General features: G+C 35.8%; 1 protein-coding gene across 6 annotated transcripts in view; it reads left to right on the top strand.

The window, feature by feature from the left end:
• Ae2 (anion exchange protein Ae2) overlaps positions 1 to 20,125 on the top strand; it is a 94,452-nt gene that overhangs the window by 67,363 nt on the left and 6,964 nt on the right. For 5 of the 6 annotated variants that reach the window (XM_019843808.2, XM_019843809.2, XM_019843805.2 and 2 more), the window contains 5 exons: positions 1,406 to 1,586; positions 5,296 to 5,377; positions 5,862 to 6,239; positions 11,801 to 12,488; positions 15,311 to 15,373. In XM_019843808.2, the coding sequence (XP_019699367.2) occupies positions 1,406 to 1,586; positions 5,296 to 5,377; positions 5,862 to 6,239; positions 11,801 to 12,488; positions 15,311 to 15,373 (1,392 nt within the window). The remainder of the gene's footprint in view (positions 1 to 1,405; positions 1,587 to 5,295; positions 5,378 to 5,861; positions 6,240 to 11,800; positions 12,489 to 15,310; positions 15,374 to 20,125) is intronic. The other variant, XM_025303337.1, reaches the window with a different exon arrangement.

Genomic DNA, 20,125 nt, shown 5'->3' with positions numbered 1-20,125 from the left:
TATGTGATACATAATATATGATACATGATATATGATATACAGGGTGTCCTATAAGAAATTGCTGAAATTAATCAGCTATCATTTTCGAATGTATTCAGTTATTGTGAAAACAAAGATTGCACTCAAAAGAGGAAATTCTGCAGTTTTTAATGAGTATAAATAAAATTAAAAAAACAAGACGTTAGTGTATCAATTAATTTTGTTAATAAAAAATTATGAAAAACATGCTAATGATCGAATAAGCTATTAATAACACATTTTCAAAGTGCGCACCGTCTGAATTTGTATAATATTCAATTTCTTTTTACGGAAACTCGTAAAAACTTTTTCTAACATGTCGTCTTTAATATTATCGACGACGTTTTTAATAACTGCTAATAAATTTGGTACTGTTTTTGAATTTACGGCATAATAATTGCCTTTAAGGATTTTCTGACTTCCAAAATCGATAATTTTGCTTATTCACATAAGCCTTTAGTCAGAAATATGCATCGTCCGTGCAAATTATTAATTTTTCATCAAGATTTCCATCTTCAAACATTCCATTTATTGTTTTGCAAAATTCCATACGTTTCATAATGCGATTGATTAGCAGTTGATGAGATATTATTTTATACGGATGCATGTTGAGGAAATGTTTTAAAATCCTGTGTATCGTTTTTGTTATTTGAAGAGCTTGAAGAGCAGCTTTCCGACTGGAAGCATTTGGATTTTGTCCAAAATAATTTTTAATTCCTTCAATATTTTCTTCTATGGCTACAGACACAGAAGGACCTGGTAGATCGTGCCTACGGTTTTGGATATTAAATTATTGATAATTCTGTTAAAAACAACACAGAAATTATTTTAATGGAGATTTACTACCAAAAATTGGAATGACGTAATCTAAGTTTAAATAATTAATGAATTCTAATAATTCTAATAATGAATTCTAATAATTCTAATAATGAATTCTAATAAATAATTAATGAATTCTGTTGGAAGGACGTAATCTAAGTTTAAATAATTAATGAATTCTAATCTTTTTAGTGTATTTTTGCTCGTAATTTTATATGTCTCGTATTTAATACGAAACCTCCTATATGCACTACAATATACTTTTCCTTTAGAAAAGAAGTACTCGATAGATAGACCTTTCCTTCTTGCTTTTACCACAACCAGAATAAAAGTGCAGACGATAAAAATGCAAACGACCATTAACCTTAAGACCCGTTCTAAAGTCTTCGAAGAGAAAACTAATCGTTTAGTTTTAGCAACTTCCTGTGGAACATCCTGTATGATATATGATGTATGACATATGATATATAATATATGATATGACATATGATGTATGATACGTATATAATTTATAATATATGATTATATACCATATAATATATAAATTTATTTGCATCTTTTGGCGCAGGTCGACGGGCATGGCGCGGAAACGGGACCGGAACTCGATGAGGAGATGGAGAAGGTCTTCGCGATGGACGCAGGAGAAAAATTCGACGTAGCCCGGCTTGGCTCGCCTACGGAGTCTGTTGGATCGGATCGAGATCGCGATCGCGGACCGCCATCGCGATATGGCGATCGCGACTTCAATCGTAAGTCGAGACTGTCGTGTTATCGAGATTTTTCTCATATTACTCTTCGGGTCATCGACTCTTCGGGTTTGCTTCGGATCGAAAATGGCGAGATCAAGATTGGGAAATAAGTATTAAAAGGAAATGTAATGTTACGAATGTTGTTAATGTTACAAATTACTTTCCTCCATGGTTGAGAAATAATGTATTGCACGTAACGCCGTCACAAATTATTTTTTTGTCAATAACAATTATTATTACTTTCTCATTATTTTTTTGTCAATAAGAATTATTATTGTTATTTTCCTCATTCACGTTAACGGTAGCACAATTATATTTTTGGAATGATGGTAATGAGAGAGAGAGAGAGAGAGAGAGAGAGAGAGAGAGAGAGAGAGAGAGAGAGAGAGAGAGAGAGAGAGAGAAAGAGAGAGAGAGAGGGAGAGAGAGAATACAGTCAATAATTTTATCTTGTTATCTTGTAAAAGTAGGATATATTACATAGAATGTAAACAGAAACAATTCCCAAAAGAAAGATTTCTAAAACTTGGTGAAGAATGTAACGGGAACGATTTTTTTTATTTTTTGAGTAACGATAAAAGATAATTAATTATTTCTCAAAAATAACTTTTTTAGTGTGTTGTTTTTAGTGTTGCAAGAAAAAATGCAGTTCGTGTAATTGATTTGATCGTTATTTGAAGACAAAAATTTGGTTGCAAGAACGAAAAGGTTCCTCTAGGAGGTTTTTAGGAGGGGATATGCATTGTCCTACGTAAATAAAATCTGGAAATTCGGAAATTGGGACAATTCCCCGAAAAGTTTTAATATCGGAGTCCGAATATCGAGACAATGAATCCTGAAATGCAATTTTCTTATAATGTGCGAGAATTGTGGAGAAAAATCATTATCTCGAAAACAAATGTATTAATCAAGTGTAGTAATTTACATTACATTTGCATACATTATTCCCAAGGAGAACAAAAAGTCATGATAATATCAAAATGACGTCAAAAAACATCAAAACAGCAGAAGTCACTATGACATCAAACCGAGAATAAAAATGACTATAATTGGACGTCATTTTGATGTCATTGTGACTAATATATACCGTTGTATTCAATATTGCGCAAAAGTAGTATCAGTAATTTATAGGTGATAAGATAACAATGACAAATAATTATAATTATTTTTTATTACAGTGCGTTTGTAATACATAGTATGTATAATATATATTATTTCTTAAAGAAGAAATTATAAACTATATTAGTAAACTATATTAATATTAAAGAAAATCTGAAAAAACTATTAGTATCACTTTTTCCAAAAACAAAGAAACTTCAGTATAGTTTTCAAAATCTAATAACTCTAAATACTATTTATTAATTAAACTTTGGGAGAATTAAAGAATTAAAGAAGATCTCAAACATAGACACAGCCAGTTTAACTTACAAATATTTTGCACTTTAAAAATGTAAACAGATCCCAAAAAAGAACTTAATTTAGTCTGATCGTTGCATGGAGGTATTGAACCATCATTTCATATGATCTTCAAATACCGAAATCTGTATGTTAGAAAATTTCTTCAAGCAAACATCTATTTGAGAAAAATAAAGAAGAGGTTTAATATACATATATTATGTGCACATTTATGTACATGTTTATATATGGAAAAAGCAAAGTTAAAAAGTTAGAAAATTTTTCAAAACTTTTAAAATTTTTTAAAACTTTTTAAAAAGCAATATGATATTCATTTACCTTCTACTAGATTTTTTACTTTGAATTTCTCAAAACTGAGCTTGATCCTTCCAACCCTTCCAACTAATGAACCGTGCCAGATTATTTCTGAGTAGAATTGACAAAATAGAGTAAGTGAAGAAAGAGGTTGTCTCTCCTTTCCCCTTTCGTAACAAATATTTAAGCTGCATCACAGAAAAAGTCAATCAAAGTACTCAATGAACATATAATAGTACTTGCATTATGAATGGTGATAGAGAACTCACCATATAACCATAAAATACTTTATTATCTAAATAACAATCAAAGCCTGCAAAAGATTCCTCAGTTGCCAGTGGCAAGGAGGAGAACTCTTCAGGTCGGTTAAAACAATCGGTATCGGGAAACTCGTGCAAAATTTGAGAAATCCCAATGTTCTGCCAATCTATCTTTGCTGACAGTTCTTGTATATAATTTAGAATTACTTGCTCTTGAAATTCTATCATCTATCAAATCATCTATCAAAAAACCATATAACTCAAATATAAATCAAATAATAGTTTTGAAGTGAAATGTGTCCATAATATAAAAAGTCATTATAAAAATTGTCAGTTGCCAATGAAAACAATTCTTATTATTTCAAGGATATAAAGAAGGATAGAAAGGATATACAGGGTGGTTGATTATAAGTTGCCAACCCGAAATGTGAAGATAAATTGGGTTAAGATAAACATAAAAGTCCCATACCGTTTTGCGAAATTCGCAATAATTATTGAGTTATTAATAACAGAAATCTGAGGAGTGGGAGCGCGCCGGCGTAAATGATTGGAAAAATGTTGCAGCTACTCAGGCCGCAGCGCGGCCCACTCGATCCAGCAACTGTTGGCGGCGTGCGGCGAGACGTAGGCGAGATAAAACAACGAATAGCAGCGCATTGTCTTTCCCTTCGCCGCGCACCGGCAACAGTTTCTGGATCAACTGGGCCGTGCTGCGGCCTAAGCAGCTGCAACGCTTCTCCAATTATCTATGTCGGCGCGCTCCCATTCCTCAGATTTCTGTCATTAATAATTCGATAATTATTGCGAATCTCGCAAAACGGTATGGGACTTTTATGTTTATCTTAACCCAATCTACCTTCACATTTCGGGTTGGCAACTTATAATCAATGTCATACCATGTATATCGATGCCTCCAATGTATTGATATATATCGACGACATCACAATGACATCATCTTGACATTACTGCATATAGAGTCTTGATGAAAAATTGACTATTTAAAGTCAAAATGACATCATTTTGATATTATCGTGACCTGTTGTTCTCCTTGGGTTGCTGTATTCGTATTAATAAATTAATGCATGCGGCTATAAAAATGAGACAATATTTTGCTTATTTCGACATTTCCAATATTTCGATAAAACCGGAAGATTGTCGCGACATTCAGATTTCGGTATTATGACTTTTTCCGGAAAATTCTTTTGCTTTTTACATTTCGATATCTTTTTTTTTCAGGACGATATATGTCCATCGTTTTCTATTTGGTTAATTGTTTTCTCAATCGAAGTAATTCGTTAGCTCAAACGAGTTTTTTAAGGACATGCATTTTCTCGAGAAATCAAAATCTATAAATACAGAAATTTTCAGACAATTTTCCGGAAAATCATAATAACTAAATTCGAATTTCGCCAAGGTGAAATTTCAAAGTACAATTATATCAAATTATATTGGAATTGTTTGCAATTTTTATAATAGATTTCGGTAAATTTTTGTTCAGGACTATATATGCCCTCCTTTTAAAGAAGCGGAATATCCAGCGGAGGAATTTTTCCGATCGCGATAACAGAAACATTGTTACTCGTCCTCGAGTTTTCATCTTATCCTTATTTAGTTAAACGAACTAAGATTTCCGGACGAAAGAGGAACTATATATTTATTTTATATATTTAATATTTATTTTATATATTTTATGTTTTATATTTTACATCTGATTCATTTTCTTGGTAAATCCTCGACAGAACATCGGAAAAAGAGCTACCCTCACCCGCACATGCCCCTGAAGAGCCTGCATTCCAGATCTATGCGGCGGCACCTTTCACCGTAAGTTACCCTTCACAGTATACAGGACATTTCAGAAGTCACGCGCGGGCGTCCTTCTTGTCCGCCGTAAACACAAATAGGTGTAAAGGAGAGGGATTCAGTAAAGTGTCCACCGTAAATCGTACTTGAATCTCCCTTTCGCCAGTTTCAAAGCCCTAAAAGCCTCCTAGATGAAGCGATGTATCCTCTCGTGCTAAGTACATAGTATACGGGCAAGCGCGATCGATTCTCATTACTACCCGAATACACATGTGCGCGGCTAATTCGATATTTCCGGCGATCCTTGAAACTTCTTACGCGTGTGTAACTTTGAGAGGCAAACTCCTAAGATGCGAGGAAAGTTCTCGCTCTAACTACCGCGACGTCCCATCGAATTCCGTGAGTTTCCTCATCTCGAGACAAGTCTCGATTAGATTAGACAGGGGAACTTTTTTGCCGACGCTGACGGCGAATCTCAAACGCTATTCTTCGCGATGTCACCTAGTGAAGGATCGGCGGCGGAAGTGTCTACCGAGGAGGAGCACAGTAACGCACAGCCGAGGAGCAACGAACTGCAGGAAGTCGACGGAATTAACAACGTGCTGCAGCCGGCCGGCACGACCGAGGTCGAAGCTGAGGTTGACGAAGAAACGGCGGAGGAAACTGAGAACGTAATCAGCAGCGAGAGCGAAGCGCCGATTTCCGAGAGGGCAGCTTCTGGTTTCAGCGATAGCCCGTCCGTCGGCAGCCCGCGAGTGCAGTTCGAGAAGATCAAGGAAGAGGAGGCACCATGCGCGCAGATTCCGGAAGCGCCGGCGGATACTACACCCAGTGGCCACGAGGAGGACCGGAAGTGTCGACGACACCAGAAACACGAGCACAAGTAAGACTCGCTGACTGGGTTTCATTTTTTTTATATGGAGCTGAATACCATGAGAGCTTGGCGATAAGCAACAAAGCAGGAGGGTTGATAAGGGCATTTTTTTGTTCCCACAGGATTCTCAAAAATGTTTTTTGCATTATAATCATTTGTTTTTATATTATAATCGTTAGAAATGTCACAAATAACCAAAATGAAAGAAAAACTCGATCCATCAAGTTAAAATTAATTATTGGTCTAGGTATATTACACTGTGTATATAACTAAACCCTTTTCATAACTAATAAGTGGATTAATAATATATTTTTGTTCATTATACTCTTCTCTGCCGTCATATCAACCCTTTTACTGCGATCCAGTCGACGTTCAGTTGATAAAAAGGTCAATCCTGTTTATTTACGTTCAGACTATTTCTCCTCTCAAATAACACGTATATAAGGTTTAGTAGTTAATTCTTTCCGATTTTCAATAATTTTCAATTTTTATTTAAAAATCAAAAGAACAAAATTAATTAATGAAATATTCTCCGTTGTTATCGATGATCTTACGCCATTTATTAGGCGGTTGCCGAATTCCATCACGATAGAAACTTGGTGGCTATAAAGTCGATGAAATTCGTACATCGCCAACTATTGAAAAATGTGTATCAGACAGTGCGTGTTCTACCGACATTTCACATTTCAATTTTAAATTTTGTTCTGGATTATATAAATTTCATCGGGAAGAATTACTAGATAATACATCAAATTGGTCGTAACATTTCCACCATTTATTTTATATCATATTTAGGGCTGGCAGTAAAAGAGGATTGATGTTAATTTAGGTTACAATACATATATCGTTCTCAAGATGAAAATAAATAGGCTTATAGTGAAAACTTTTATTTTAATTTATTTATTTTGTTTCTTATTTTTTGTTTTTTTGTCCTTGTTGTTTTTTGTTTTCTGTCTTCTTTTCGGATATATTAAACACTATGATCGCGATTCTTAAGCATCTTCTGGTGATGATTGCCCAGAATTCAATGATTCTTCTTCATCTTCCTTCATCTGTTCAATAGGACAAATGAAGAAATAGGCAGCATTATCTATACTAGCATAGTAGGCAGCATTATCTATACTATTTTCAAAAACTCTTGATGGGTTAGAATGACGTTAATATGATGGCAGGAAAATATAATAGTGAAAATATTTTATCAGTCTACTTATTAGTCATGAAAAGATTTAGTTACCAATGATACGCCTAGACTAATAATTAATTTTGGCTTTATGAATCAAGATTTTTCTCATCTAATGGTTATTTTAGATATTCCTAGTGACCATATAATATAAAAATATAATAAAAAAAAAATTGTTTTTTGAAAACTCTGTAAAGGCAAAAAACGCTTTGATGGACCTTCCTTTTTTATAATTTTGTACACGCTGGCAAAATAGAGCATTTAAGGCCTGACTGAAATGCCAATTTTAAACATTGATTTATCTAGGATTATTTATCTTTTTTTTTGTCATGATTTATCACTGATTTATCTAATAAGATTTAATAGCGTGAATATTAATATGATACTCATATTTAATTAATAATTAAAATTAACAATTCGAAAATAATATTGTTAATAATAATATTTAAATATTAATATTATATTATATTAAATAATATAATAATAGTATTTAATATATTATAATAATTAATATGCGCGAGTTGATGATAATATGATTTAATATACAATATATATGACAATTAATTTATTTTATTTATTGATTGTCAGATGTTTTAGTCAACGAAGATTATAATCGGTTATAGAGATAAAAACATGTAAGAATGATTTTATATGAATTCTTAGTAAACCAATCGACGATTAAGTTAGTCGGCAGAATCGTTAACAAGCTAGAGGACAGTTTGTTATTGAAACAAGAGGGAAACTGTCGTGTTTTGTGTCTATAAACTCTGTTTCAAAATATTATTAGTCGAGTATTAAATGTTCTACCCTGTTAATGCATAGAGAATTATGAATCTTTTTGAATATTATTAGTCGATGAGTTACACAGTTGGCAATTCTGTTAACCTAAGAAACAAAGAACATTGAATCAATATCTGAAAATGTTGATTTTTATGTGTGTCCTTTGAACATTTCCGCTTGACATTTTAAATATATATTTTGAAAATATACTACTGGATAATACGATCTCGTTGAATATTGTAAAAATGTTCCGAAAATGTCGAAGTGTTATGATAACAATGGTGATGATGATTGTTATATTAATACAACGTTAAAAACTATCCTACATATTAGAAAACGTGATACGTCATTCAATGCCGTAGTAATAACGTTCTATCGACGACTTTTCGATAACTGGGTGTTAATTGTCGGTTAGATTGTTCCGATTATTTATAGATTAATTGTTCGGGGAAAGTCACTTTATACAAGTCGGTTTGACTCGATTAGACTCGATTAGGCCGGATTAGAGCTCTCGCGGAGAACGAAAGAGGCGGTGAAAGAGGGCGGACACAGGGGCAAAGGGAGAGGATCGAAATGAAATTAGCACGTTCGAGCGTCTCGAGTGAAGAGACGGACTATTTCCGTCACGGTGATAGTCGCGATGGAAATTCCTCCCTTCTAAGGGCGATGATAATGCAGGAAGCCGAGACGAGCGCATTTCGGCTGTCGTGTCTGTCGCGGATATTACGGGCACGAAAACTGGATCATCTTCGATACTTAGGCGAAAGTTTAAATCTGACGGTCGCGCATTTCATGTCACAATTTTACGGGCTCCGTATTTGCACCGTATAAACCGCGCAATTATGAACACGAAACGGCCGACCTTTATTTCGTACCATCCCGGACAACGAGCCCTATGCGGATATGCGGCGTGACAATTCCGGCACGGAGCGGTACCGAGTCCTAGATGATGATTCATAAAACGTGCTAAAACAAAAAAAGCGAAATATTATATCCACCAGCGGCTCCGTTTAGATGTGTCGGAGGCCTCAGCGTGCTTCGTACTGGAAAGACACTTCGCGAAAGCAAGAGGTCGAACTCAAGTCAACTTTGACTCTCGCATAAACTTTTAGAATTTCGAGTTATTGTGTTATCTACGTACAAGAGATTTTGATAATTTTAATTATTTGTTTTAATAACCGCTATGCATTAATATTGATAATACATCTCGTGAGTTTACGCATAAAACGCAACTCCTTCTCCTCTCCACAAATGTGCACACAGCGGATTAAATATACAGCCAATAAAAACCTTCACCTCGTTCGACATTAATCGATTGAAATTTTGATTGACCGATTAAAATTGGAACATGGGATAAATTATGGAATAAATTATGATTACATATATGTACAATTGCTTCGGTCGATTATTTTGATTATACATTAATTAACAATTAATTTCACTAGTAAATTGAGTTATTCATAATTCATTTAATGTAATAAAATTTAATTGTACGAATATTAACAGGATGTCCATGTAAAATTAATAATTAAAATTAATAATTTAATAGTGGTATTTAATACAATATAATCAGTTTAATATAAATGAATTAATAATAATATAATAATTTAAAGTAAATATTTTTATATTTATGACGATTAATTAATTTTGTTTATTGATTTTTGCCGGATATTTTGGTCAATTGAAATTTTAATCGATTGACACCAAATCACACCGAACGTCTTCAAACTTTTCGACTAGTTTGTAATTTCTTTTAAATTACTCGAATTTTTATAAAATAACGATGCACTTTATATTTTAAACATGGACATGGAATGAAACAAAAAATAATTGAATAAATATGACCACCTTTTCATAATACATTTCATAATACATTATTATCTTTTCATAATACATTATTTTCAATGACACGTCATTTCGATAGCTGCAATAAAAGTAGGTCGCGTAATTAATCGTCGGCGATTCTAACCTTAATGCCCAACTGAGTGACATATCATGCATCGCGAATTGCATTTATTAGATTGTTCGGAAAGTAATTTCGGTTTTTTGCATAAAAATGAAAGACGATATTTTTAATAAAAAGAAAAGTTTTATTCTGTTAAGTATTGGCTATTTTGTCTAACACTTTTTGCCATCTTTGAGGTAATAACATGATGCCACGCTCGTAGAACTTCTGGTCCTTATTAGCAAAAAACTGAATCAAATGGTTTTTGACATTCATTTGAATAGAAATTTTTACCATCCAAGGAATTTTGCAGTGACCGAAACAAGTGATAATCGGATGGTGCCAGATCACGTGAATATGGTGGATGTGATAGCAAATCCCATCCAAACGCTAACAGCTTCTGGCGAGTCATTAAACTTGCATGAGGTCTGACATTATCTTAATGAAACACAACACCTTTTCTGTTCGCCAATTCTAGTCTTTTTTGCTTGATGGAATCACTCAATTTGTCTAATTGATGAAAATACACATTCGAATCAATCGTTTGGTTGTTTGGTAGCAGCTGAAAGAAACCATTTCTTTTTAATTCCACCAAACAAAGAGCATCACCTTCTTTTGATGAATATCAGCTTTCGATGTGCTTTGAGCTGGTTCATCACGTCCTCTTCATGATCTTTTACGTTTAATATTGTTATACACAATCCATTTTTCATCCCCATGTTGAGTTGCTTCAGAAATGGATCGTTTTCTTCACACTTCAACAGCAAATCGCAGATGATAATGCGACGAATCAAATATTTTTCTTTGAGAACGTGTGGAACCCAAATATCGAGCTTTGAAACCAAATTGTTTCAAATGCTCATGCACGGTCGAGTTCAATAAATTCAATCACTCAGAAATTTCTCGTGTTGTTAAATGACGACGATTTGCGTCTATCAATGCCTTTATTTGGTCTTCATCAGCCTGAACTGGCAGAACCTTCCAGAACATGGTGCATCTTTGAGGTCTAAATTTCCAGAATGAAATTTCCAAAACTAATTTTGGCACTGGCGTTCAGTCAATACATTTTCTCCATACACAGCACACAATTTTTTTCTTGCTTGCGCTACATTTTTGCCTTTACGATAATAAAAAACAAAATGTGACGAAAATGCTCACGTTGGTTTTCCATTTTTGGTACGACGCCAAACAAAAATAATTTGACAGATTTCAAAACCACTTTTTTTCAAATGAAGCTTGAAATGTGCGTTGTAAAAATGTAAAATAATTTTCTGATTTAGAATAAGGTTAACTGCTTAAAAAGGCAACTAATACCATCTATTTGAAAAATCCGAAATTACTTTCCAAACAACCCAATATTTACCGCGTACTTGGCGATTCGGTCTCGAGTCGAGCCGATCACAATGATCAGCGGAAATTCAATGTCTCAACGTGTGTTAACACTTTCTTATGCGGGCGACGGAAATTTCGCGTTTACTTTTACAACGATTCAGATTTCGATGAGATGAATCCGCCTTGCAGATCGATAATACCGTTCTTCGGTCTGAAATTGAGAATCTTTCAGTTGTGTGGAAGCATTACAAGAAAAAAGCACAGACAGAAAAAAACGGAATATTCCATCGCACGCATATAAAGTGTTAATCGGCTACTTCACCACTGTTTCAGACGCCATCACCACAAGTCTCGCAAGTACTCCCTGCAGGAGGACCCGCAATGGCGGAAACGTTCAGGCGCCGGTTTACCGGACAGCTCGGGCCTGCTGACCCGTCGGGTCAGCGTCCAGCCGGAGGAGGCGAGCACTCTGCAGGAACTCGACATCGACGACCTGGAATCGCACCGCAGCGACGACCCGCGCGGCATGCGCCGACACAAAGCGGCCCATTCGGTGGTGCAGATCGGTCGGCGGAAGGAGGGCGGTATCCCTCACGACACATTCAAGAAGATGTACGATCACTCACCGCACGAAGTGTTCGTCCAGCTGGACGAACTGCATGGCATGGGCGAGGAGCGCGAATGGAGGGAAACCGCGCGCTGGATCAAGTACGAAGAGGATGTCGAGGAGGGTGCCGATAGGTGGGGTAGACCTCACGTAGCCTCGCTCAGCTTCCACTCGCTGTTGAATCTCCGCCGTTGCCTAGAGACCGGCGTGGTCCTGCTCGACCTGGAGGAGAAGGACCTGCCGGGACTGGCCTACAGGGTGGTCGAGCAGATGGTCGTCGAGGAGCTGATCCTCGCCGAAGACAGGCCGGTCGTCATGCGAGCACTATTGCTGAGACATCGGCACGTGCACGAGCATGAGCGCGGCTTCCGTTTCGGCGCTAAGAGGAGTTACTCCAGCTACACCAGCCTTCAGGTAGTTGTCGCTTATATCGGCGATACTCTCCGTCGCGTATGTCATCGGCAACGGCCGGATAAATCGGTTGATTGCAAAGCTCGCTTGCGCTGTAAAATAAACGAGTAGTGAGACGGTGGGCAGGTGGGGGAATCGTGACGATGAGTCGTCAACAGGTGAAGTTCGTTCACAGGCTGCGGGGCTGCTAAGTGTAGATTCGATTTGGCGACGAGTCGAAGTTGACGCTCGGTTGGAGCGATCAGCGTATCTTTTTCTCACGGATCTTCGTCGATTTCCGCGACTCTATGGATAGCCGGTAACAACTCGGGGTCTCTAATGAAAGTAAAGCGAGGGTAAATATGCTGTTTAGGGAATTCACCTCCAGTGGTTTTGATATTAACGTATATTGGGTTGGCAAATAAGTTTGTTCGGTTTTTTAGAGTAGAATAAAACACAATTTTTTGATACACAAGATAAATTTTAATCAATTATATATTGGCCATCTTTATCGATGAGCTCTAGCCATCTTTCCACCAATTTCATGATGCCGCGTTCGTCTGGGGCTTATCGGTGAAAAACCAATCCAGGTGGTTTTTAACGGCCTCTTCATCCTTGAAGGTTTCCCATTCATAGAGTTCTGCAGTGACCAGAATAAATGATAATCGTAAGGGGCAAGATCTGGTGAATACGGCAGATGAGGCAAAACATCCCAGTCAAGCTGAAGCAATTTGTTCCGAGTGGTCAATGATATATGAAGTCTGGCGTTGCCGTGGTGGAAGATGACACCCTTGCGATTTGTCCATTCTCGACGTTTTGTACGGATTGCTTGGTTCAATTTCGTTAATTGCGAACAGTATACAGTTGAATCAATCGTTTTGCCTGACGGTAACAGTTCGTAATAGATAACACCCTTGAAATTCCATCATACGGAGAGCATTATTTTCTTCGGATGCAATCCCGCCTTCGAGGTTGTTTGCGGTGGCTCGCTGCTATGTCTCCATGATCTTTTATGCGTTACATTATCGTAGACGACCCATTTTTCGTCATCCGTCACCATTCGTTTCAAAAAAGGATCGTTTTCTTGGCGTTTCCGTAGCGAATTGCAGATGGATATGTGGTCAAGTTAGTCTCGGTTAATTGATGCGGCACTCAAACATTAAGCCGAGAAACGTATCCCAGCTGGCGCAAATACTTTTCTATGCTTGTGTGGGATATATTCAATGTCGTAGCAATCTCTTGTACCGATTAGGATGGATTTACTTCGATAGCCTTAATGTCACTTGAATTAATCTCGGTCTGACGACCGGAGCGGGGCGCATCATTGACGTCGAAATCTCCAGAACGGAAATTGGCATATCACTTTTGACATACGCGCTCTGTTAAGGCATCATCTCCATACACACGGCATATCTTTTTATGAGCATCCGCAGCTCGTTTGCCTTTTTAAAAATAATAGAGCAAAATGTGACGATAATGCACGTTATTTATTTCCATGTTCACAGCTACGCAGCACATACAATACTGATGTTAGCCAAACCAAACACAGCACAACATCAATAGTGAAACATAACCTTTCAAATGTGTATTCGATTTGCACGATAGCGCTGAGAAAAGAAAAGCAAATCCGCATAAAACTTACACTGAAACAAAAACCGAACCAACTTATTTGCCAACCCAATATTATAGGACTTACCATCTTGAGTAACATTTAACAGGTTTCAGCTGTCACACATTATTTATTAAAAAGTTATCAACAAAAGAAATTCCATAAATAGAGCCTATTTTTCCGAGTGTGAGTTAAAAAGTTAAAGTTAAAAAGTTATAAGTAGGCGAGAGACTGCACTTCTTTCCCGAAAAAAGCTTACAAGGGACCCATCCAAGTTGTAAGAACTACTTTCAAAAACGGATGTTATAAATAGAAAGAGCATGTGAAAATTAGTTATATTAGAAGGAAAATTCTTTAGATCCTTTGTATTCAATGCCCGATTTTGCCCATGATAAATTCCGGCTCCGGGGCGTTCTGCCGCAAATCTTGAGGCAACAATTTGCAAATCTTTCCAATAACATGAGTATGAATAGTCATTTCCAATGTATTTTTGTCTGTTGAGCACGAATCCGTTGTCTAAATTTGATTACCACGTCACAATTTTGAGAAAAATGGCGAAAAATTGTTAAAAACGACAATTTCGAGGGTTTTGATGCCGCTGTAGCACCGGTAGCAAATTTTTTTCTTAATTTTCGTTAATGGCATACAAAAGCATCAACTTTTAGCTTTCTTCTTCGCATAAGTGGGTTTTAAAGGGACCTTTTCAACAATGTCTAACAATATACAAAGATATAATAAATTGGATTAGATTAGGTTAGGTTAGACTGGATTTTTTTCGAGGGTGGGAGAGGCTCTGCCTTTCCCCCGTTCATATGTGCCGTTTAACATTTTTAACTTACACTATGTCGGAAAAATAGGCTGCACTTGTGAGACTCCTTTGATTAGTAATATTTTAATAAACAATGAGCTAAAACCTTTTGAATGTTACTCAGAAGGGTGAGTTCAATAATATATGCAGACATCAAGACTATTAGATATGAGTCCCTTAAGTATATTTACCAAAGTGGCTTAATCGCGATCGCTGCTGACGGATATCGACGTGTCTCTCTCGCTGTGCCCGTAGTAAACTTAGACGATGAATTTGAGACGCGAATCCCGGGCGCGCTCCACGGGCCTCGAGAACGGCTGAAGACTGCCTAGGACGATGAATGTCGCGAGCAATAGTAGCGAGTAGTCGTAGTGGGCTGGTAGCAAGAGGACAGGCCTGACTGACAGTGTACTAATGTTGTTTCCACAGTCCATCTGGCTGGAGGAAGAAGACGCTGCGCGGGAAGCCGCTGAGAACCATGTGACCCAACATGTAAATCTCTCGTTTCCCGGATCGAACGCAGTTTTCTTTTCATTCTTGCCGCTAGTCCTTCACCCTGTTTGCCCGCACTTTATCACGCGGCGTTCTTTTTATTTTGTACCTTTTTTTCGTACCTCTTCTCTAAGGAACTCTCTAATGTAAAGTCTCTCTAAGACTCTCTAAGGTCTGTATTAATAGCCGTTGCCTGGGACTCGTCTCGAGGAATACCCGGATCGGGGCTTAAAGTTGGATGCGAATTTTCCGGTTGAATCGCCGTCGCAAGCATAATTCGTCACGTGGGTATGCAAGTTAACCCAAAGTCTCAGGCCTAACTCTAAATTTCGATCCGAGTATCTCACGTGAGACAGTTTCAGATTACGACCGATTAATACGCGCCTGAATCTCTGGCATGAATCAAACCGACTTTATCGATTTTCTCGATTACTATGTTACGAAGCGAGAGAGTTCATTGGCTTCATTGTTTTTTTCCATTTCACACTCTTCACTCTTGGTATATGTTTTGTGTCTTGTATACGCCTAATATCAAAGATATACCAGATTGAGAGAAAGCTAACACTCATCAATAGTGCCGTCATTAGATCTGGTAGACAACTAGATAGAGTCGTGTGATCTTAGCGTGTAGGATTCATTTTAGTTCTCTCTCTCTCTCTCTCTCTCTCTCTCTCTCTCTCTCTCTCTTTCTCTCTCTTTCTCTCTCTCTCTCTCTCTCTCTCTCTCTCTCTCTCTCTCAATTTCTTGGAGTGGGACTTCAAAACGAGTGAGACACGGTCATATTTTTACTCGATAGCGAAAATATTCTTGTGCATGCGATCGGATGGCTGCGGATGTACGATACAAGAGAACTTAATCTTAAGGAATTTTTCAGAAACAAGTTGCTGACTGCGTAAAAAATGCGTTCAAAGCGTTTAGGAATTCAATGTATATTCGGCCATAAAATAGTTGCGCACATTTTACCTGATGAAATTGCAGCGCTTCAAGTTGTCGCAATTGAGAGAAATTGCTGACGCGTTTGCGCAATAACCGATGATGACAAGAACCAAAGTGACAATATGCGTGACATCAGTTGTCATAGTTGCAACGCGGGATCGGAGAAAAACAATATTTTTATTAGAGATGTGCAAATCAAGAATTTTTATATCGAATCGAATCGAATCGAATCTCATTTTTTAAATTCGAATTCGAATCGAATCGAATCTTATTTTTTAAATTCGAATTCGAATCGAATCGAAACATTAAAAAATTTAACATGACTATTAAACATGCAAATAATGATGGAAGATTTTAATATGGAAGGGAATATTGATATTGTAATATCATTTTAAAGTAAAATATATATTTAAATGTTTGAAGTAATTTATAATTAAGTTATTAATTATAAGTTAAGTTAATTACAAGTTAAGGGTTCAAATATACAGGTCCAGATGGCTTGTTTCGTAGCTGATGCGCGTAAACGCTAATATATTTGATTCGAATCTTCACGATTCAAAATTTTCGAATTGTTCGGATTCGAATCATAGGGATTCGGATTCGAATTGGAATAGTTTGCACATCTCTAATTTTTAACCTTATCTGTCAAACAACAGTGTAATAAAGTGGCCAATAATAATAAGAATATTGGGTATTATAATAAAATAAGAAAAAAATAAACTAAGAAGTAAATAGGAGAGGAGAAGGTGGTGTCTTATGATATTATGGCCCTTGTAGGTATTATGGCCACTCTTAATATCTTTGTTATTAGGTAGCGAATTCCAGTTATTACTTATGGAATCATTTGTTTAGTAGTTCGTCGTTAGCGCAACAACGCTAATATATCAATACACGATAGCTAGCACCTTTTATAACGCATTTTTACTTTCGAGCATTTCAAAATGTTTTTCAAGGTACATTTTAGCATTTAATCAGACGTGTTTCCTCATTATTTTTAAACTTGAACGTGTTATCATACGAATATATGTACAGTTGAGTATTTTGTTTGTCACTTGACACTTTATTCGGCTGCACATCTTTCAAATTGTGCAAAGTTAAATGAAACAGCATGACATTTTGCTAATGTGGCCCCATAAAAGTGCCGATAAATATTATCTCTTTTTCGACGTTTTAATGCCAAAGTAATTATTCGATAAGTCGATTTTAATCTGTAGTCCATTGTTGTCCACTTATGCTTGCACTACACCGCTATCTTTCTGGCAGATTGTATTTTCTACCAAGCAAGTTAATATCCACATTAAAAATTCGCAATTATATTCATTATTTATATTATATATATTATTCGCAATTATATTATTATTTTCTCTTCAAAAGTTTAATTTGAATAAATACATAATTTCGTAACTTGTGTTATTTAAAGTGTATAAACACTTTGTGTTATTTTGAACAAAATCAATTTTTTGTATCAGTTTTAGTGGGAGGTCACATTATACCACTCCATTTTCTCGCCCATTATGCTGTGTTGCCACATTTTTATAAATAACATTTTTATAAATTACAATCATACAATTTTTATAAATAACATTCTAAGTAATAAATATTACGTAAATTTGAGTCTGTAATTGATTAAACAATACTGTGATAAGTGTAATTATTCAGTTCTCACTTTAAAATATCGATTATTGACAAAGTCATTGGTTATTGACAAGGTCATACTACCTTTTCCTCTAAATAATAAACAAAAATGATAAATAATAAAACGAAGGAATAAACTAAAAAACAAGAAATAAACTAAGAAATAATAAAATAAAAGGAGAATAATAAAGGACTAATATTTACATCAGCAGCTATGAAAATCGGCTACTACGCAAACACAGTGCCTTTCGATTATAGGTTTGTTTTTTATCACTAAGTTAATGTGCACTTTCAGGACTTAAAAAAAGATGTATTGAGATATGTTCAGAAAAAAAAGAGAACCAGTGCGTGAGAGGTAGAGCAACCAGTTCAGCGATAAGAGAAACGAACCTCTTGACGATCCAAAGCGCTGCAACTTTATTTATTGGGAAAAATTTACGCAAACTGCGTCTTATGGTCGGATATATACATCAAATTTACTCTTCAAGTTCGAGTGAAGGTATTAACTTGGCGATTCAGAGCGGAAAATTCACTCTATCATGAATGAAGAATCACTTCAGCTCCTGACTCGGATTCATTTATACGAACAATTTTGTATAAATCTTGATTATACGTAGCTATATATAATCACACGTAATTATAGATATCTACAGCGAGAAAAAAACGTCGAATTCGAGTGATTCGGCCATCGCTCGTCGGCAACTCAAGTTTTTGAGTAGAAAGTTTTCGCTCCAAGAAATTTCGAGATCTGTAGTCTCTAAATGTTATTTCCTTTCGCCCTTAGCATCGGGACTATCGAGAAAGTCGTTTAAACGGGGCTGAATCTTTGCACCGGATTCTCGGCGGAGTTATCACGTCGAAAAATCGCCGTGTTTCCGTTTACCTCGCGATCGTCGCAAATGAATCGCCGCAAGACCAAACCGCAGCGTGTTCTCACAGTTTTATCTATTGTGTCGTGCCTCCGCGAACACCTTATTAACGCGACTAGCCCCAGAACTCGGGTTATAAACTGATTTCAGAAATATTCGCGGTTGAACGGCGCTCGTCGGTCGATATCGGCGACCGCGCAAACGTTTGCAATCACGTCTTCCGCTCGCTGGATTTTCCTTTCGTAATTTTTTCACGCCTAAGTTTTTTTCTTTTTTTCTTACATGCAACAAATTACGAAGGTACGACGCAACGCCTCGTTTCACGATTCATTGCGATCTCGAGGATCTTGACTCCTACACCGAGAAAAATACGGGGTGGCGTCAATAAAACTTTGTTTGGACAGAAAAAAAATTCGCTCGTTCAGTCGATTGAACAAATTGTGCGGGAAAAGAATGTTTATATATAATTATATAAAATTATATATGAAAAACAATTTATATAACAATTTATAACTATATATAATAACAATTTATAATTATATAAAATATTGACTCACATATAATTATATGTTCCTTACATATATATTTGTATTTTATTTCTACATGGTCGCATATATAATCACACACAAGGTGGCCCGCGTAGAACTTAATAATTAGATTACCAGAGATTAATAACTTAATAGCTTTGCTTGACACATATTGATATTTTTCATATAGGCGAAATCCTTGTGAAAAACATCGAGTAAGTATATATTTTTATCCCAAAAGTGACGCTGGAAAAGTTGCTAATAGCGATGTCACCCTGTCGACTAAAGTACCCATTTGATATTTTAAAGTTTATCGTCACTCTACCCTTCAATGGAGATGAGTAAAGTTAAGTCTTGACCCAGATTTAAAGACCTTTGGGATTTATGAGAGATTCAAGACTTGAAGGATTAAAATTGATCACTTGATTCTGGAGATATTTAGTTGTTAAGCCTTATATGGACTATTCTGCATAATTTTACATATATGGATTTTATCTCTATGTAGATCCATATATCATTATAATTATATATATATATATATATATATATATAATTATAATGATATATATATTTTTTCATATATAATTATATGTCAAATGCTGTTGAGTATAATTATATTTTACAATTATATTATATAATTATATATAATATACAATATACAGTATATAATATATAGTATATACTATAAAATATATAATATATGATATGTAATGTACTATATATATATATATATATAACATATAATAAAAAACATATAATTATATATAATATATAAGTATGTATGG

The sequence above is a fragment of the Harpegnathos saltator genome, unplaced genomic scaffold, assembly GCF_003227715.2.
Source record: "Harpegnathos saltator strain DR-91 unplaced genomic scaffold, Hsal_v8.6 scaffold54, whole genome shotgun sequence".
NCBI lineage: Eukaryota > Metazoa > Arthropoda > Insecta > Hymenoptera > Formicidae > Harpegnathos > Harpegnathos saltator.
The sequence above is the reverse complement of the archived record's forward strand: the minus strand, read 5'-3'. Positions and strand labels throughout refer to the sequence as shown.